The sequence below is a fragment of the Perna viridis genome, chromosome 9 (assembly GCF_037379345.1).
Source record: "Perna viridis isolate PV_CMFRI_1.1 ecotype Kerala chromosome 9, ASM3737934v1, whole genome shotgun sequence".
NCBI lineage: Eukaryota > Metazoa > Mollusca > Bivalvia > Mytilida > Mytilidae > Perna > Perna viridis.
Genome location: NC_142453.1, coordinates 32,294,802 through 32,316,867, shown reverse-complemented (window position 1 = coordinate 32,316,867; position 22,066 = coordinate 32,294,802). Strand labels below are relative to the sequence as shown.

Below are 22,066 nucleotides of genomic sequence, written 5' to 3'. Positions count from 1 at the left end.
ACAATTATTTTCATTATACATAATATAAGTACATAATGTGGTAATTTATATTTAGAAATACAAAAATCAATTTAAAGAATGTATATTATATAAATGATATTGTTCCTTTAATTTAGATGCGTCATAAGTCTATAGCTATTTACTAAAAATGAAGTCATTATCTTTATTTAGAATTTTTATTTTTGGCTTGTTTTGTTTGATTTGTTTTTGTTTTGTTTTGTTTTGATTTTTTTTCTATTTAATCTAATATAATCGATAGTTTGGTGTGATTTCATTAAATATTGTTTTCCCGTTTTTACTCATTTTGTTGCAATCTAATTAAGGAATAACTGATATATATTTTGCAGAGCTTACAGATACTGTATTTCGTGGAAAAAGACGTCAATTCCATTTAGTACAACTGTTCATATATACATGTTTATGAGGTTGTTATGTCATTTTTTCTAAAATATCATTTGAAATTTGCAAATGAGTGATACAGTCGTTTTTAAAGTACCCGTGCTATAATCTCGATAATGCAATATCGGGATTGCATAACTTGGACTGTGCGAGTTATCTGTCCTCTGTGTGTTTGAAATCAGTTTTGCTGGCACTCAGGGTATAGATATCCATCTTCGTTATACATAAAATAGTCTGTATCCTTGTTGGTTCTATCGTATCTATGCAAATAGCTTCTTTTTGAACGACATGTTTATGATAAAAATACTTTGAATAAATGTTACCTTTCATTTTGGCATTACTCGTGCCATTCCCGTTTTTTTGTCTTTTATCACATGTGTCAAATAAGTCCAATGACTGCGATAACATAATTTCGCTGTCGTTCAATTTTAGTGCTACTCTTTGACACTCATGGTAAAGGAGAAAGTTTTCTTTTTTCTTTTTCTTTTTTGTTTTTGTTTTTTGTTTTGTAAATGTTCTTTTACAGTTTAAATGACTTATTGACAATTTTTTTCAGAATGGATTAATTTACGCCGACATTTAGGGGTCATTTTGAGAAGTCTCAATCAAAACACTTTTTGGCGATTCTCGTGCAGTTGGGAAATCTTCAAATGCAGATCCAGGGTATAATTCCGTGAGTAAGAACTCCCCTTTTCTGTCGGAAAAAGTGTTTAATTTGCAGAAAACAGGCGCTAAAATTTCCTTTTTTTTTCTTTTTCTTTCCCTTTTTTTTATCAGATATTTCTGTATTCAGCTTTTATTATCTGAGTTTATGTTGAGCATGTTCGTTCCCTGCTCAAAGCCTTTATGGGCTATGTAAAGTGAAATGTCATCTGTAAGATGAGTAAATCATTTCTCTAAATATCCTGTGTGCAAACTGACATAGACTAATTCCCATTTTTTTGTTCTGTTTGTGGCCTCGATGGAAAAATCCGGATTCGAACCATCCTTTTAATTATATAAACCAAAGATAACGGCTAGTCATGAAAATATACACATACAACAAAGAACGTGAAATATGAAAAATAGCACAAAGAAACAAATAATTGAGTATCCCGGACTCCATTGTGCAGGTGAATACAGCAAAGTGAGTTCATAATGACGGCATTAAAATATCTGTGTTCAAGACTTTAATCTTGTAGGCACATAACCTTGTCCCTGAAGGTCTAGACGGCCGTTTTGTGATCTCTGGAAGTATTTACTATTTTGCATTTAGGTTATATGCTGGTACATTTGTTGCGTTTCACAAGTATACAAAAAAAAAGAAAAACATAACAAAATTCCATATAATTGAATATTTCATTGCGATAGACACTTTACTGAGGTCACACTATATAGACCTTTAAGTATTCAAAAGTTCATGTAATCTAGAATTTAAAGACTATATTATACACAGGTACGCATATCTAATAAAACTAATACTTTAAATCAATATTCCAACTATACATGTATGTATATAGTATTTTAAATTCAGCGATAATAGTTTTTGTTATGTTTAACATATGCATGTATAAACGTATATATAGCGTAAATGTTGACTGCAATTCTTCTTTGGCATTATATAAGGGACTCTATCGTCTCAATATCCGATAGAGCGGTGAGTATGCAAGTTACTTTTGTAAGTATCTTTTTTCATGCTCCGGAATTTATGTCGACATCTTCTCGACGCAAGTTATGTTTTGATGTGGTAGATGCGTGGGTTCTTGACAACGTTACTCTTTATACATAGATTGGTTGTTAAACGTTAATTTTATTTGTTGATTTCGAACCTTGTTTTCATAGATTGTCCTTCATGCATGCATACAGCCTGATGTCATATTAAACATGCAAACCTATATAGATCCCACAAGGGATAGATCTGTAATTCAATTTATTAACTGATGACTTAAAATACAATGTAAATTGCCCCTTTAATACAACAGGAGGTTTTAGCAACCATAATTTATACAGGGCAATTGCCCTGTATTAATTCTGGCCCTGTATAAAAGTTAAACTTGGTATATTTATATAGATCGATATAGAAAAGAACAGTTGGGGTGAATAAATGCATCAAGAGATCTGGAGTGTTACAGTCTTCACTAGGAAATATGTCATACTGAGCTGTATTTAAAGGTTTGTACAGATAACTCCTGTTATTTTAAGTCATCAGTTAATAAAGGGATCATAAAATGGTTATTTTCATATTAATCCTGTATTATGTCCTCGTACAGTCGTATTGGGTTTCGACCACTTGTATTGGCCCTCGGCTTCGCCTCGGGCCAATACAAGTGATCTCAACCCAATACGACTGTACTTGGACATAATACAGGATTAATATGAAAATAACCATTTAATAACCCTATAGTATTTCCTGCAAGGGTCAAAACGAAATATCACATTAAAGTAAGAAAAACTACCTTAAACAACCAAAACGCCGAGTAACAGTGGTTATATAAGTAGGATTTATATGTACATACTGATACCGTCGTGGTCCAAATAATGTTCAAATGCAAGTGCTGTCATATTGGACGAGGTTTACTGTGCTAGCTTTGTAGATGACAAAATAATGCTAAAAGTTGGAGAATTTTATTCTGAATTCGTTAAATAGATAGACACTACAGATAATATTATTCTGCAGAAATAAGGTTGCAAATAAGACATTCGGACAAGCAACTCGAACTATGTTCTGTATTCATTCTTAAACAGATTTACCACGGACCTGTAAATCACCCAACCTATTGATTTTGAAATCACAGATCTAATTTAAGATCTTTACATTATGGAGATCCAATAGATGAACATGCAAGATCTTCTCATGGAATTTAATATACATGCCCTGATCTTCTGTTTCAATTGTCATAAGAATCATCAACGTTATACACATCCTGAAACCTTTGAAACTAGATTCTTTTTTATCTCAATAAAGGCATCTTATATATAGGCTTAAGACGGTACAATCAATTCAACAAACAATTATGCATGGATTAACATATATACATATCGGGTAGCTATAAGAGTATAGAGGAGGGGAAATATTACAAATAATATCACTTAAATACAGACACACAATTTTGCAAAATTTCACCAACCCGACAAGAACATATTATTATCTTGATTATTCATTAAATCTTTTACCAGGCTAACAATGTTTCTATTATTACATATGTGAACCTGTATAACTTATGAATTTTCGTCTTTCATGGTTATAAAAATGTTTCAGTTGAATATAAAGTTCAAAGACATACAGATACACACAAAACAAAGCATGAATTTGTGTTTTTTTTTATTTTTATTAGGTCATGTAAGTATGGTGGACTTCTTTTGTGTATGATGTGTATGATGTTAAAAATACTTTGATTGTGTAGATCTTATCCGTCTGATTGCTAATGTTGGCATTTAATATGTTTCTAGTAGTTGTTCATGGTTACTTTGGTAGTCTTCATAAATAAGTCTGAGTGCCCTCTCTTGGATTTTTTTTTAACTTTGTATGTATTGCTTTTTCTACAAAAGTGTCAACTTAGTGGACAAAAGTTATTAAAGTTTAATAAGAATGGTATACATGGTAAGTTTGCCCAATCTGTTCAGGTTATAGGTATTTTCCGATAAAAAAAAATCCTTTTGAGTATAATTAAGTTGTTTTGATGCCTTTTTGCAATATTTGAGATGTAAATGTTGAATTTCATTTCAAAATAAAGGGTAACCACAAGTAGTTTCACATCATTTTCACAACCGATTGTATTTCCAGTCAAATTAAAGCTTGTATTCACGTTTTATTCCTTGTTTTTCCCAAAACTTTTTCACCCACTAGGTCACATACAGTTGCAGACCTATTAATACTAAAATATCTACCAACATCAATTGGCAATTTAAGTCTTCCACTTCTAAATTTAATACGCTGATGTAAGCATAGTGAGATAAATCCTGAGAGGCTCCAGTTTACCGAAAAACAGTAGAATTATCCCCCCTACCGGAAGTTAAACCTACGTCAGGTGTATTGAATGCCAAATTGTTTACCTTGTCCACAAGGCGTGTTATCGGTGTTTATACCTGTTTTCGTCTTGTCTCTTTCGTTTTATTTGGTAGGTAGATGTTAGGATTGAAATTCTTGGAAATGAAATGACAGCATATTACCATTGAAATAAATAATGTATAAGAGATTGCTAATATTTTCATCTAAAAATGAGCTATCATACAACAGTATTCAATTAGGAATAAAAAATTGGTAGGAATTGCTTGTGTCTTGAAAATGGCGAGATCTCCTCCCTAATAAGTACAGATGTTTTATACTTCATATTAAATTATATATTTTTCATTGGTTTATAAAGATGACTTATTTTTGGTGTACCACCCTTCCCTTCCTTTGCAAGTTTAGTATATACATGTACAAGTATACCACTCTTCTCAAAAGAATACCGCCCAATCAAACCGGAAATTGTTATCTTGTTAATTCTTTTTTACATATTTTTCACACTTCTGCCTAAACAAAAACATGTATTACGTGATAATTTGTTAAAAATCAAAAATAAAATGAAATTTTAAATAATTTTGGTACATGTAAAGAAGGGTGCAGAGAAGTCACAACAATTGTACTAAGAGGAATGAGATTGTTCCTCTGGTTCCTACTCAAGACATTACAGTGCATCAGATTGTTCAGAGAATTTAATTAACACAAAATGATATTCAACTTTGTTTTAGGCGATTTTCTCCCTTCGTGTGGTAATGTACTTGTAGTATACTTATGTACCACCTTCAACTGCAGGCAGTATGTGAATAATAGTACAGTAGGGTGGTATCAATAATCCCAGGGTCTGATCTAGGGGAGATACATTTGTATGACCAAAAACTTCCACTTGTTTGTGTTCACTGCTTCCATATATTTGTCATTGACAGGTAGAAGTTTTTGTAATAGATACTTACATGTAGCAGGGGTCGCGCTGGGCTTCCCCAATGTCGCAATTTGCGATTTTTTATTTTATCTGGCGACAAAAATAGCCAGTTGGCGATTTTCTTGGCGCCTAGGTTTTGTGTATAAAAATTGACAGGAAGTTTATCAGCTACGGATATTTTCTCTACTTAAACAATTGCGTTGACACCTGCCACGCTAACCTGGTCTGAGTTAATTGACTATGACCAATTTACGACTGAAGGCAATTAAAGGTAATTAGACCAGGTGACTGGACTGACAATATCCTCATGGGAGATGTCAATCAAATGTAAATATATTATTGAGCGAAACAAAACTCTCATCATCTGGTCAAAGGTAAACACATTTAAGGCCATGTGCACGCAGCTACACACAAGTTTCACAGCCCTATTTAACCATGTAGTACATTCAGAAACAGACTTACGTAATAACAGAATAAATTAAATCCAATTAACAATAATTATCCCACCAGGAAGTATCCAAATACTTAGAAATGAAAGAATTGATAAATAAATGGATGACATTTGTTTACACTTTTGCCATGTGACTTTTTTGGTGGGAAAATTGGCAAACAAATAGAATGGGGATTCCCAAAATCTAATTAAGGAAATGCTATTCAGATCAAGATAATTAAACAGGGACACAATTAATGGTCCATGGTACAAACTGTAGTTTGATAGAAATTTTATCACTTGAAAAAAAGAATCAAGTTTATTAAAAATAATAAAAAAAAGTAAATTAGATTGTATTAGATAAATTAGACCATAAAGGACATAGGTGACCATGTTTTAAAATCAGGGACTGTATGAGAATAGTAACATAATCTTTGATAGAAGTAAAATACCTGTTTTTGGAGTAGTACTTAATATTTTATGCCTATGAAAGTGACAGACTAGAGCTAAAAACCTGCTTTATACATGCATCAAGAGTGAATCTCGGGTACATGTATGTCTTGAATGGAGAGGTTATTTTGATGAATTGACAAAGATAATTCATCAGTGAACTTAATACTGTCTTTTTTAAAAAAAAGTATAATTATTTTTGGCACCCTTTGGCTCTAATTTCTTAAAACTGGCGACAAAAAATGGTAGCTGGCAATTTTTCTGGCGATAGAATTTTGGAAGCCAGAGCAGCCCCTGCATGTAGACAACAATGTCAGCATTGTTATTTTTCAAACCAAATCTCCTTGCATGTTGTTGATGTCTAGATTAAGTCGTGTTTACCCCAAAATGTAATACTTTGATTGTTATATGTGTAGATATACAGAATAACAGAAAATTATAAGGACCTCAGGAGCTTGATTTATTTTTCAGATTATGAAAATTAACATGATGGGACTTATACATTGTATGCTATGTTAGTTTATTTTTAAGCACCATATACATGTATATACAGAAGCAGTGATATTGTTGGTTTTTTTTTAATTCTTCACCCATTTTTATTGGGAAATTAAAATTTTTTTTAGCGGGAAATTTTGAATAATAGTATAAAACCTAAACCTGAATATTTAATCCATGTAACTTTGAACAGAAATGTCTAGTACTACCCTTGGACTATAGATTAAAATAGTTCATCCTATTTGGGTTAAATTTTTGGCAATTTTTTGACAAATTGGGAAACATTCATGATGGATAAGGGCCTTATTTCTTAGTTGATATAAGGCAAATTATATCACTGAGAGGCATTTAATGTTTAAGATTCATTGTAATAGTGCCAACACCCACACATTTTGCTAGAGACTTACACATTTGAAGCTGATTTAGTTGCATTTTCCTTTGAACTATTGTTTTTTTGTCTTTGATCTTTCAATCGTTTAAGTGATAGCCCATTTCAAATATGTAATCCCAAAATGAGTACTGACTTACTGTTACTTATAAGCACATTGATAGTTAAAATTACATCTTGGTATAAAAACAAGTTTTAAGATTAGACCTAGGGTAAGGGACATCAATTTTGAAATCAGTGATATGTTTGCATCATATTCAATGTTACCAAAGCCTGTCAAGTGTTCATTTGGAATGGAATGAATCAGTCCAAGTTAATTTGATGCTTAGATGACATTGATGTAAAATGCTTTACAAAACCATTCCAATGATTGGTAAGAGTTATATATATGTCCCTTACCCTAGGTCTGATTCCATTAGTAATATGCCAGAAATTAAAGGTTCGGTAGACCTGGTATGATAATAATCTTTATTTGTAATTTTATTTATTATTAGAAATTCTTTTCTTAATCAAATTACAGGAGTTTCATTATTTTTTTGCAATGCAGGTACCTTCGGTTTTGTAGGAGGTACTTTTCATCATTGTCTTTTATAAGCATATATGAAATTTAAAAATTCTGGAGGTACCTTTCAGTAGCTTAGAGGGGTAAAAGTACCTGGTACCACCTCTTAATAAAAGGCCTGAAATTATATGAAAAACTCCTGTACATCATGCTGCTTCATGATTTGATATGACATATACTGGTGATGTTCAAAGACAATCTACAATCTAGTTTTGGGTAAAAGTTAAAACACTGCTCATTTACACAACTGTTGAAGATCAAATATCTTGTATTACATTGTTCAATGTATATGTTTGTCAAATTCTTTATTTTCATTTCGTATTTTGGACCTCTTTTCTTTTTAGCTAATTATGGGAGTATATCCCTTCCAAGTGAACTTAGTATGAAGGACCATTTAACCATGTTGTTGTTCAGTGATCAAATTTAAGGGGAGATGCTAAATGCGAGTTAAAATTTAATTTTGCAAATAAAAATTATTTGCACTTGTTAAAATTTGCTTGTTAAATTCTAAATGTATTACAGATGAAGTCCAGAAATAACACAAAAACATAGATTTAGCAAGTTTAAGTTTTTGATACTTACTGAAATTAAGCTAGTCAAGTGGAAACTTTCCTTAGATTCAATCCCTGTTGTTTCCAGGGCCTAACCTAGAGAGAGAAATGAGCAAATTTTCCTTTGTGCTCACTTAGCCCATTTGTCTTTGACAATGAGAAGTACAGTATACATTAACACCTAAACGTTAATGTCAGTAGTGTTATTTTTCAAATAGAATTGACTAAATCTTCTCCTTTGTGGTCACTTCTTCCATTCGTTTTTGACAGGCAGAAGTACAATGTCCATTTACACTTAAACATTAATGTCAGTAGTGTTATTTTTCAAACAGAATTGACTGAAACTTCTTGTCAGTGATGTCTTGATGAGGCCCTGGTTGTTTCCTCTTTGTACTATAAATTTTCTTATGGTTAAATTTACCAATTCAAATTTTAGACCTACATGTGGGCAGAAACAAAAGGTTTGATGAGTGTATCGAACAATTACTATAATTTCATTACTCTCTTTTTATGAACTTAATATGTATTTAAGTAGCGGTCTTTGTAAGAATCATGCAAATTTTAAGATATGTGATACACCCCCAAAAAGGGCTACACATTTTGATTTTTGTTATTAAGTTATTTTATATGTCCATATGATGAAATGTATAGTTATTCATTCCAATCTTCACTTTTTTGTATCGGCTTATAGGAGATAATCCACATTGAAAATCCAACAGTTTCTATTGTATTTTAGTGTCATTTGCAGAGTTATCTCCCTTAATTTTGAATCCTACAGTGCATTCTATATAATTTTTATCTCCTATGAATAAGGGTTATATGAAAAGCCACATGTTACTTTCTGTTTACCTTGACATTTTAAACAAAATATCAAAAATAAAAATATGTAGGCTTTCCAACCATGAATCACATTTTACACAATTCTTATGTGGAGTGCTACTTAATCTGTAGATCAACTTTTCTGTATAAAGTTCTAGTAACATGTTCATGGGTACCAGGCTGGATTTACCTAATTCATTTACATGTATAATACTTAACAAATAGATAATGGTAGATGTACATGTGCATGTAAATTTTACTATTAAATTGTTTGATATTTTTCACTTCCCTTACAGAATGAAAATTATATGATAAGAAGAATAACAAGCATTATTGGTCAGTCAAACTCCATTAAGAAGATGAAGGGTGGCTCTGTCCACACAAAGGCACGTTGTCCAGAATATCCAAGAAAAGCAGGTCTGAAAAGATTTCCAGTTCCTGATGAAAAAGTATCATGGGATATTCCATTTCCAGAATATAATCCTGTGGCTTTTACTACAGACACAGTTCTTGGTGGACCTTATTATGCTGATCCTGATATATGGTTTGTGAAAATACCAATAAGCATAAAAAGTTTACCTTATTAATTAAGTTAAAGTTTTAGCTAAAGATAATTGTCTTTAATATGCAGGGGTCAAAATTAAAATTGGTCCGCTGAAAATGTAACTGCGGCTCATGAATCTCTTCAATTATTAATGTCTCTACCAATGGGGAATATTTGAGACTTTCTACATGTATGTCAGACCCTGTACACCTGCATTTAAAGTTCAAACAGTCACTTCCTAATTACATGATATATACATGCCATTGGGGATGCTCCATCCCCCATTAAAGAAAATGAAGCTTTTTAGTACAGACGATAACACTAACCTTTATTTAAAATAGCTGTTTCTTTTTGAATATCTTATTGATTGCCACAGTTTAGTAAACTGATGAACACATTCCTAAAAGACTAAATCTGTTACATATCATTTTTGATACCTAGAAATTCAATTCAACAAAATGAATTGCAAACTAGTATAACGCTCTAATACGAAAAAATGTATTTACAAAAATGTTGGGTTAAAACATGAAGCTGTTCTTTTAATTCAGTGAAAAATATATACTGGTATGCTTTTTTAGCTCAGGAAAAGGGGAGATAACCAAATGGAATGAAGTTGATGGGAAAGTCAGCAGAATCAGCTATGAAGGCACATATAAAGTAGAAAATGGTCTTCCATTGTAAGTGTTACAACATAGAAATTTATAATTCTGCCATGAAATTACTGCTTAATAACTAATGTTCAGATATAAAGGAATGTTACAATCTATTCTATAAATTTATTTAGAAATTAAAATGAAATCTTTTTTATGGGAATTATTTTACATAGAAAATACTAGAGTATAATGCTTTACTTTCTTAAAATAGAGTTTTCTTTCAGCTTCAATGAATTAGTACCTTGGAATGATGTCCCATAGACTTCCGGATTTAAGACAGGATAAATAATTTGTCTAAGGCCTAAAATAAAATTACCTGTGTTTCTGTTAACCCTATCAAAAAAGTTTTTGGCCATTTTTGACAGGCACTATTAAAGTTTAAATTTATCTCCATAACAGACCAGTCAAGCACTTTGAAAAAAAAGTTGTGCTTACCTTTAAACCTAAGTTTAAATACCCTGCTATATTGAGTGCAAGGTATATTGTGATACCCTATGAAAAGATATGTGTCCATCCATCCATCCATCTGTCTGTCTCTGGATGACTTGAGGAAGGATCAGTGACTTTTTTTTTCAACTTTGCCCAGTTGCTTAGTATCATAAAATACAGGTTAAGGTCAATTTTCAGCAAATATATGAAATGTAGTTTCTGAGTAAGGCCATTTTGAACACTTTGCTACCCTTTTTCACTATTACTTGGCGGGGTATTATTTAATTTCACATTTAAACCCTATATTTTAGAACCTGAAAACAGAAACACAGGTATTTGTTTTCCTTTGCCTAACTCTCATACATGTAGTATATGCTTTTGGTCAATAAATGAACATTATATTATGGAGCTCATCATGAAGTACAGGTATACATGTACAATGTATATTCTCACATGTAATGTTATATGCAGTCAAAAACTATGTATTCCTTCCACAGAGGTAAACTTAGTTTGAATGCAGTTGACTTCTGATATTGAACATTGTCTTGGGTCAACTTCAGAGAGTAAAATAAATTTACCAGCATAAGTATATATGCTTAACCTTATTGCGTATAGGCAGACTGTGCTACTTATTTTGCTTTCATGTTTACTTGTCTACAAAGTTCTAATCTATTTTTAGACATTTTGAATAAAGAATTTATACGTTGTTTTTTATTATTATTTAAATATATAGATTCCAATGTCAAGATTTTTGGAGTTATTGAAGAAAATTTGTTTTTCCATGGACAGGTAGATTAGTCGATAAAAAGTGGAAATTTCAAGGGTGATAGCCCGATCTTGGAAGTTGTTGACTTGTAAAATGTAAACAAATTTTACTCTATAAGTAAGAATGAAAATTGCAGTTTTGTTACTTTTTTGAGATTTTACTGTGTACATCTATTTCAACATGTTTTTTCCTCTCAGAAACCCAAGAGGAAGGACGGGGTTAAAACACAGAGGTTGCCTCGGACGATGGGGACCTAATCATGCTGCTGACCCTATAGTAACAAGGTACAAGTACTGCATTATAATAATAAAGAACAGTTGATTTAAAAAATTGTTATTTAAGTAACCTACTTTAATGATTTAATTTCTTTATCGATGTAATTAAGTTTGGGTTTGTTTGAATTGCAGACTGTAGACCAATTGATGTTCATGATGTCACATTACCAAATTACATGTAGTTTGTACATAATATTTGATCTTGTCCACAGATTAGAGGACAACTAATCCAAATGATTTTTACAAATCACATTAGATTGTAATTAATGTATCCAAAGTGAAATTATAAGTACCTGTCTCAGTCTCTTGAATTAACAATATAATTACTTTAAATTTTTGAAAATTAGGTATCAAGTTATAAAGATAAAAAGAGTAAGAAACTGTTTGAATTTGATCATACTAATTGTACAATTTTTTCTTTTTTTAGATGGAAAAGAAATGATGATGGGGAGATAGTTAAAGACAAAGATAACAAACCAATAATACAGTTTGTATCAGTACAGAGAAGAGACAATCATGAATGGGCAATACCAGGGGTAAGTAGCCAGCTGTTACAGAGACCAAACAGTCATGAATGGGCAATACTAGGGGTAAGTTGTCAGCTGTTACAGATACCAAACAATCATGAATAGGTAATACCAGGGGTAAGTTATCTGCTGTATTGGAGATGAAACAGTCATTAATGGGCTATATCATGGGTAAGTTGTCAGCTGTTACAGAGTGGAGACGATCATGAATATGCAATACCAGAGGTAAGTTGTCAGCTGTTACAGACACCAAACATTAAATATTTAGATTTATGGATTGACAAAACCCAATAAAGTTGTTATCCAGTTTAGTTTACAAAAGGGATAGGACACAAGTTTTACCAACTTATGAAGTCTTCTACCAACAGTAATATACAATACATAAATTAGAACATTGAGGGCATGCATTAAATCATTACGAACATTAAAAAGACAATTTTGAATAAGATTTTACAGAAAAAAAATGAAGAAAAAAAAGAAAAGAAAATACAACAGTACAATTAGAGAAAAAAAAGACAAACTACTGTACTATGAAAAATAAGAAGAAAAAACACCAATACAATGAAAAAAAAAACAAAAAAACACTGTAGTTTCAGAAATATATATACAAAACTGAAGAGAAACATAAAGTGGACGGATGGATGCGCTGTTCTTGTGCAACACTGATTTTACCTCCATAATATTAAGTCGGAAATCTTTTTGACCTTTTAATAAATCTTACGACACTATAAATATATTTTCTTTGTACGTTAGATCAGTACTGCCCTTGGTAAGCAGTGAAACATCCATTCTTAAAGGAATTAAGTGTAAACTCTCAAAAAGTGTAATACGGTTTTCGGTATATTTTTTGCATTCGAAAAAAATATGGTAGATACTTTCAATGGGAGAAGCGTAACTACATGCAGTATCAGCTACAATATGGACTCTGTGTAAATCGTAGTTAAGGAAAGACTCAGAATATTGTAGCTGGGTCAAACGAGTATTTAATTTACGAGAGCCGTAATTAAAATATTGGCGAATGTCTAGTTTATGCAAGGTATTTTCGCTTCGGATTGCACATTTGAATCTTGATATTGAATTCTCATTTCACATGTCTTTGCTTAGATGGTTTCATTCTCGTATAGCAGATGGTATGAATGATTCACTAGTTAATGACAATCTACAGAAGGGTAATATAATATCAGATCCATTACGTAGCGGATAGGCTGTTGTACTCTGAACAAGAGGGGGAATAAGTTCGTGGAGATAGTTTGGAGCATTGCCATTTTGTATATTGTAAAACATTTGTAATTTTCTCTTATTTCACCTTTCAGACAATTTTTCCCAACCTGTTTCTTCGTATAAATAGCTACATTTCCTAAATACTTGAAGACCTATTACTATCTTCGTGACTTCTAGTTGCAATTTTTCCAGTTTGTTAGAGTAGGTGATAGCACAATTATCCACACCTCACTGGCATATTCTAAGATTTTCAATCCCTGAAAATAATGAGAAATCGGTTTAAAAATCAAAAATCAACAGAATAGGATATTTCAAGGGTGAGCCATACCCTGTTTAATAATTAATTTATAGATCACAGAAGACTTTATTTTATTTTTCTTCAGGGTATGGTGGACCCTGGTGATTTAGTTAGTATAACAATTAAAAAAGAATTTGGAGAAGAAGCTTTAAATTCATTAGAAATGACTGAGGAAGAAAAGAAGGAGATGCATGAAATGGTAGAAGATTTTTTATCCAATGGTGATGAGGTTAGTTTCACTTTCTACTTTCACTTTTTCATTTTGTTTAGGGTAAGGTTGATGCTGGAGAAGTTGTTACTGAGACTTTACTTAGAGAATTTGGGGAAGAAGCATTGAGTACTAAGGAGATATCAGATGAGGAGAGGGAGAATGCTATGAAATCTATGGAGAAATTCTTTTCTAGTGGAGACGAGGTTTTTTCAAATATTTTACAGATTCAGACACCTCTTTAACTTTCTTCTTCTTTGTGATCTCTGCCCAAAAGGTTTTCTAGTCTTTCTTAGAGTTGCAATAAGGCAATTTAAAATATACTTGCGATAATTAAATATCTTTCTTTGGATTTTTTCTGCCAACCATGAATCAAAGTACTGTATAATGTGTATTCAAAATTGTAATTGCATTGTTTTTTTTTTCTGGGTGGATTGGATTCATCATGTATTGAGCCAATCCTATTATTGAATTTCTTTCATTATTTTAATATGAGGATCTTCCTTTTAACTGGTCTTTATTACATATCCTTTTATTTGGAAAAGTCTTATTACATGTTTGACTGAATTGTAAAGTAATAAATGTTTCAAATTTTTTGTCCACATAAATTTTTTTAGATCCTTTCATTTCAATTATTTGAAACTTGGTGTGCTGTATTTGTATGATGCATTATAACCTTTATGTGACTTTCATCTTAGTCTGACATCTTGTTCATGTTTAAAGGACATCTAAGTTTGCTAAATTGCATTGAAGTGCTAGTTCATAATGTACATACTGGAAATGGTTCCTCTGTTTCAATCAATATTTAAGATGGCATTTGAAATTATTTGGACTACACTTTTGAAGTTACCAATCTCACATGGTTGACAATCTAAATTGATATTTTATTCACAGATATACAGAGGATATGTTGATGACCCCAGGAATACAGACAATGCCTGGATGGAAACGGTGGCATACAATTTCCATGACAATGATGGTACTAAAGTAGGACAGTTCAATCTACATGCAGGTTTGTATTAAATTCCCTGCTCCAGTCTTGTTTATATGGGAATTCACCTGTTTGCCTAGAGCAGTAGTGGTACACTGATCATCTGGAACATTGAGATATTGGTCGTTTGGGGAGTTTCTATTCGATGATTGATTTCAAGATACCAAGATCGATTTGTTCACGTCTTAAAAGTATGAAGATTTTGTCTTCATCCTTCTTTTCTCTTGTCTGACTGGACTATTTATCTTTCTGTTGACAAACAATTTGTTCTATTTTTTACCGTAACATTGGACAATTTTATTTGTTGTCTGTGGACCAGGGATGGATAGGCCAAAGGTCAACACGTTGCTTTATTGAAGACAACATTTACATAAGATATTATAATATCCAAACTGGGTAATGGAATTTTAGGCAATTTAAGGAGGTAGACCTAGGGTAAGGGACACAACTCACACAAATCATTGGAACGTTTGCATTCAGCATTGTACATCAATCTCATGTAAGCATCAAAGTAACTTGGTCTGATTTCATTCTGTTTCAAATAAAAGCTTGAAAGACTTCAGTGAAATTGAATGTGATACAAACATATCACTGACTTCATGAGTTATTTCCCTTACCCTAGGTCTACCTCCTTAAGAAGAGGGTATTTAGGGTTCATCCTTATCAAACTCCCAAATACTGATCATCGGTCAATGTTGGTACATGTACAATGGTCATCTATCCAGATTTAGGATCGATTCCCAACTCTATAGAGTAGTATACCCTTAATGGAATAAGAGTGGTACATTCACTCTTCATGCAAGTATGTACAGTTGATAATGCTTTTGTTGAACAGCTACTTTTGATCACACTTAATAGTTTTCTATATAGTATTACTCCTTTCAGTTGCCACTTCACTTACATGGACATCAGTCATCCATTTATTTATGAAAAAGGCATTTTGTTTATGTATTTACTTGATTTAAATCTGTAAACTGTAAAAATAAATGGTGCTTTAATTATGTTGCTTTAGGGGTCAAGGATTTATTAACCAGTACTTGCTAATAAAACCAAATACACATATATAGTTAAAGCAATTGTCAAAAAGTGTGAAAATCTATTCACTGACAGGTAATAATTTTTTAGATGAAGTTAATATTTGAGACAAAATTTTTCAGTCATGTCGGAAAATTTTGCCTTTGTTGAAGGGCAGGATACCATAACATTAATTTTTGGTAAAATTAAATACATGTTATAAAAAATATAAGATAGACACATGCATGCATAATATTTGTATTTAGTCAACTTTTTTTAGCATTTTACTTAAACTTTTTTGAAAGGTCACCTCTCTTAGAGGTCAGTTTTACCATTTACCAAAGGTGACCCCTTAATAGAGGTTGCACTGTAAAGAGGCTTTTGGTATTGTATTTAAATATTCATATTTTATGAAATAGTTTCTAAGGGTTACAAGGTACTTCTTAATCACCAATACTGTCTATAATGGATTTTTTTTTCAAATAATTGCAACACATTTCTTATATCTTAAATCCTTGGTTTTAAATGGCTGATTTTTCCATAGATAAAAGAAAATCCATAAATTTTATTGCTGTTATCTTATAATGTTTAATTCTTCTAAATATAAAGAAAAGGCTTAAATTACTACTTCCGACCAACTTAAACTTATGAATGATTCCCACAAATAAGTATAACAAATAAGTTTAACATTTTAATATGAAGTTGCTATTTTAGTGGTTGAAGCTTTTCTCTTTGTATACAAGGTAATGTCAGAGCTGTTTACTTCATTGATCCATGTATTTAATTACACTCCAAACTTGCTTTTTGATTCTTCTGATTAATCTGTAAAGGTCAGTTAATCCTAACACATGTAGTTTTGTTTTAGCAATATGTCAAACTGTAATATGTATTATTGTAAACTGTTGTAATTTTTATTGTGTACTAATTTACACTATTTAAGCCAGTTTCAAAGAAGCCCAATAAATTTGAAATCACAAAATTGATTTTTTACTTATAATATTTTAAAACTGTGAAAAAATGAAACCACAGAATATGCTCCTTGAAAGCATCCTTAAAAATTAACAGCTACAGAAGATCATACATTTACAGTAAATTCATGATATTTTCAATGTTTTTTTTTCATTTGAACATTCTATAATCAAAATTACTCAATTAATCTTGACCAAAATTGATTCATACTTTGTTCTTTACAAAAAAAACCTGAGAATTTTCAAGGTATAAGTGAAAAGTGGAAATCATTGTGGTGCACATGAATTTGGTCAGGGTCAAAGTGTTGTTTATATACACTGCAAGAAGATGTCATGTTACTTGATGTCCTTGGTTGATGCTTGCTGAATTAATCTTTAGATTTTAATTATTTACAACATCCTAGCTGTATCAAAATTGAACATTAATATTTTGTATTATATTCAATTCCTACTCATTCAATTCAGTATAATTTTGTTCTATTTTTAGGTGATGATGCAATGGCTGTTCAGTGGATGGACTGTAATAACTCTATTAAACTCTACGCTAGCCATGTTGATTTCTTACACGAAGTGGCCAAACTGAGAGGTGCAAGTTGGTGATGACATTGCAATTTCATTGTAAAAATGTATTAGGAACTTGTTATAGTTTTATATTGAATCAATTCATTGTTTAATCATGTAGTATTTTTTTCTGGATGGGTTTTATATTGTTACAATCAATGACTATAAGCATCAACCATTTTTAAGGGGGGTTGAATTCTTTTGAAAAAAATGGAATTATTCCAAATTGGGCAAAAATGAATTTTTTACATGGCCATGGACAGAAAAAAAATATGATTCAGCATTTCCCTCATTAACAATGTAGATTTTCAAATATAAATTTTTAACTTGGGCTACCATTGAAAAAAAGTAATTATTTTGCGCTTGCACAGAAAAAAATTCTAACTCTATATAAAATCCCAGGCCCCTTCTGGAAAAGAAAATGGTATGTGCCAAAGAGCTATCCCACATATGAAGAAACATTGGACAGGAAATAATTTCTGAAAATCCTTCACCACCACCTATGATCCAATACTACTGCTACCTTCATTAAAACGCAGACATAAATTGCAATATTTCATTATAATCTCTATTCATGAACTCCAAACATCCTGGTAAATTGACCAAAACTGTTTAAATCAACCATGTTACAATAGGTGCATGTACAGGTATGTTTTTTATTATGCTTATATTTCGATTAAGAAAACATGTCTTTGAAGTGTTGCCAATTTTGCCAGTTTTCAAATAAGATAAAAAAAAACACAATATCATTCAGTTAGATTTATGTTCAACATTTAAGTCTTGTTAAGTTTGAGGTTAAAAGTCTTAATTTAAGGGTACCTAAATTGATTTTTGCTATAGCCGGCCTTTGTATAAAAGTGACCTTGTTGGACACAGGACAATATGACTTGTTAATTTCTTAGAAGATGTTTAGATTACGTATGTAAATTGACATGATAGGGCGTTGCCAGTGAATGGTTGATAGGTCATGGGTTATTCTAAAGGAAAAGGTAAGAGTAAATAAAATGCACGGGGGTCAATTTCACAAAAAGTAGTAAGTTATAAGGTAATGATAGAAAATAGCATTTTAATGTCATAACCTACAATCCATTTTACTCTTACAATTTTGAGTGAAATTGACTACAGAACTTCAAAGTCCAGTCACTATTTTTGATAAAGGTATTAATCCTGTTATAGACATTACTCACTAAAAAATGGGGTGATCTTTTAGAGGAGGGTTGGTTGTACTTAAACTTTTATAATTGGAGTTGATAAGTTAGTATTATTGGTACAGGATAGGTTTATTTATTTCAAAGTGCTTAATTAATTAATCATATTTCCTTTTTTACTTGTTTTGCATGTTAAGCATCATCACTCTTGCATAGTTTTTATGATATGAAGTGTTTTGTTACTTATTAAATGTGGAACATAAACTCATATACATGTATTCACCTGCCATTTGACCTGAATATGAGATCTACTGTCAACAATATCACAATGACAGGAGATTTTGTGTGACCTGATAATATTCAAAACCAACAATACCTTGTCAATAAATTATTAACAGTGTTCATTGTATTTCAGGCAAACAAGAATTGATTGAAAGCAAACTGATAAGCTTTCACCTGAAAATAGAAAGGTCATGACCTTTTAAAACTTTTGGATTTCACCTTTTATTTTGTATGGTACTTGCATTTTTATGTAAAGATCAATTTTTTTTATTTATGCCTTCTAAATTCTGTATACCAGTCTTGTTTAACTTAGTGGATTCCATTTTATTTTTGTAAAAGTGTGGGGGTTGCATTTCATTTTATCTTGTCTTCAACTTTTTTCAGGGATTACTTTTTTCATTTATAATCTTTATTTTATACATGTATGAGTTATCATTATTTTAAATACATGTAAGTTTTCTTTGTGTATACTTTAGATTTGTACAAATTTATTCGGTGTAAATGATTTATACATGTCAGTTTGAATATGCATAGTCATACATGTACCTTATACAAAATGTAGATATTTTATACTGTGTGTGTATACATGTACTTTATTTTTCTCTCTGTGATATGATTTTTGCTGAACTGACATAATACAATGTTACACTGTCCATATATTTCTTGTCAAATTTGATGTTGCTCTAATAAGCCACAGAAAATTGATTTTGAAATTTATTTGATTATTTTTTTGCAAATCAAGTTGTTGGGTTTGGAAAAAAATGAATCATTTAGCATATATGTTCCTTCTTCATGTTGCAGAGAAAAGCAACCAGAGAAAGTGTAAAAAATAGCATTTGATGAATATATAAAGTACCATGAATTTATATAAAGTTCAGGCATTGCCTGTGGTAGAGGTGATTCATGAAAAACCCACCAAACAAACAAGGGTATTTTTGTACATATGCCATATTTTTACAGAAACCAATAGTGTAGGCCTTTCTGTATTCAGGTCTGTATTTTGGAGAATACTATTCACAAAAATCAACCAAGTCAAAAACGATAACTCTTGCAAAGTCCCAATGACAGCTAAATGACGATATTATTGTGAATTTGGCGGGTTTTTGAAATGCATGGATCACCTCCTGTCTTGATTTCTGTAAAGACAGCTAATTAAAACAAGAGCGTAGGTAATTGAAACTCTTACTGTTTGCCAAAATTGAGTCCATTCTATTGTTATTCTTTGATTCATATTGTCCTTGTTTTTGTTATGAGCATGTACATACATATTTTTTGCTGATATTAAACCATATTTTTTTAATTCCATATAGGATAAACCATTAATACCATTTTTTAATTAAACTTATAAATTTAACCAATAATTATTTGTTAGGATTTATTTAATCTCTTAGTAAACTATACTTATATTGTTTTGATTAGCTTTACCAGGGGTGGATCCAGAATTGAAAAGGGATGTACCAGTTTATGAATGGTCATTTTTGCCAAAAATAACATTTTCAAAGAAAAGCGGGGGGGGGGGGGGGGGTTCCATATTTTGATTGATTTATCTTAAAATTGGTATACAAATTCTTTGAAATTCAAAATGTGAATACAATTGTTAAGGTGTTAAAAGACAATCCAATTTTGATAGTACCCGATAGTTTATATTGAACAAAATGACTAGTGTAAACACATACCATCTTGTGAGGGTTGGAATACTGCCATTTATTTCCTATCTGCAAGATATGTATAAAAGTTCTTTGTCTGTTTGTGAGGTAATCTGTATCACCAGTTTTGGATTCTTTAAATTTGACAGCTTTAAGATATTATTTGTCCAATTTTGCTATTACAGTAAAAAATTTTGCACACAATTAATTGGACACTCTTAAGTGCCCAGTTTCATAACAAAATCTGAAATCCTTCCCCAATTAAAACTTGAAGAAATCAGATCTCTTGAAATCGAAGATGTTTGAGGAAAAACTCCGGATTTTAGGACATTCTCAACTTTAGATGATATATGAAACCCAATAATTGGTACAAGTATGGCAATGAGAGAACTAAGTGCCCCACCCTTCATTCTATAAAAAAGCACAGTGCTGAATGAAATGGCAGTTATTTATAAGTCTTTTCAAACAGCAATGAGCTTGACATTTGACTGCTGTTTCTTCCTTATTAATGCTTATCTTTTTATATGTCATTAATTATTTTCTCTACTACCTTGTAGTGCCAATAAAAAGTCAGGACAACTAAATTTTGTTATTTCACTTCTGATCTTTTGTGTCTATTGTCTTTGTGATGATTAGTACATGAAGGTCAATACAAACATGAATGTAGTAATGGATAATGGGAAAAGTATATAGTACTGTGTTATGAAATACTACTATTTCCAACATATACATGTATTTATTTAGTAATAAACATATGGGATAATCAGTATTTTTTTAGAGTAATTGCTGTAGTAAGTTATCATTCTAAGCCTTGTCTGTTTTTCTACATATCACACACATGACTCAATTGGACGTAAAGGGATTTCAATAAGTTTGTTGCAGTGTTAGTACATTTATTAAAAGAAGACTTTTTACTTTTTTAGCTCACAGGCCATGTGAGCTATTGCCATCACTTGTCATCGTTATTGTCAATCGTCTTTGTTAACAGTATTTCAAACATCTACTCTATCTCAAACTATTGAATGGATTTGGATGAAACCAAGCATGATTGTTCCTTAGAGTATTCTGCATTAAATGGCTATTTGAATATTTGATCCGTGAAAAAAATATGGGCGTCATTACTAGGAACAGAACATAGGGATCGGACAGCAGTTTTTTTGCGTATGCTTCCAAAACCATTTGGTTTAATCAATTTCTGACTGAGGGAAAAGTGCGTAGCATAGCGAGATCTGTCTGGTCAAATTTTTGTGAAAATTTGTTGTACCGTGTTGCAGTGATTTTCTTTTTGGACGTTTTTAGCTGTTTTTGATGTTGTTACTCTCAAAAATCTTCTCAGAGACTACACTGTACAGAATTCGATGAAATTAGTTAATGATTGTTCCTTAGGGTATCCTGCTCAAAATGACCATTTATTTTTATCCTTGAAAAAAAAAACATGGCTGATGTTGCTAATAATATAAGATTGTGGTCAAGATACAGTTTTTTTGTTTGTTTTGTTTTGTTTCTTCTTTGAAACCATGCCACGGAATTTTTCAAA

General features: G+C 31.3%; 1 protein-coding gene across 4 annotated transcripts; it reads left to right on the top strand.

Moving 5' to 3' along the window:
* The first annotated feature begins 1,893 nt into the window (after positions 1–1,893).
* Positions 1,894–21,296, top strand: LOC148607855 (ADP-ribose pyrophosphatase-like). Of its 4 annotated transcripts, XM_088544177.1 has the most exons (9): positions 1,950–2,035; positions 2,450–2,550; positions 9,295–9,542; positions 10,121–10,219; positions 11,588–11,674; positions 12,093–12,201; positions 13,797–13,940; positions 14,814–14,931; positions 17,380–21,296. In XM_088544177.1, the coding sequence occupies exons 3-9, from the start codon at positions 9,307–9,309 to the stop codon at positions 17,490–17,492; spliced, it is 906 nt and encodes a 301-aa protein (XP_088400303.1). In that variant the 5' UTR covers positions 1,950–2,035; positions 2,450–2,550; positions 9,295–9,306; the 3' UTR covers positions 17,493–21,296. The 4 variants fall into 4 exon arrangements, with proteins under 4 accessions (XP_088400302.1, XP_088400303.1, XP_088400301.1 ...); XM_088544176.1 differs by lacking the exon at positions 2,450–2,550 and having other exon boundaries at positions 1,894–2,035; XM_088544175.1 differs by lacking the exons at positions 1,950–2,035; positions 2,450–2,550; positions 13,797–13,940 and adding exons at positions 4,371–4,496; positions 13,982–14,125.
* The last annotated feature ends 770 nt before the right edge of the window (positions 21,297–22,066 follow it).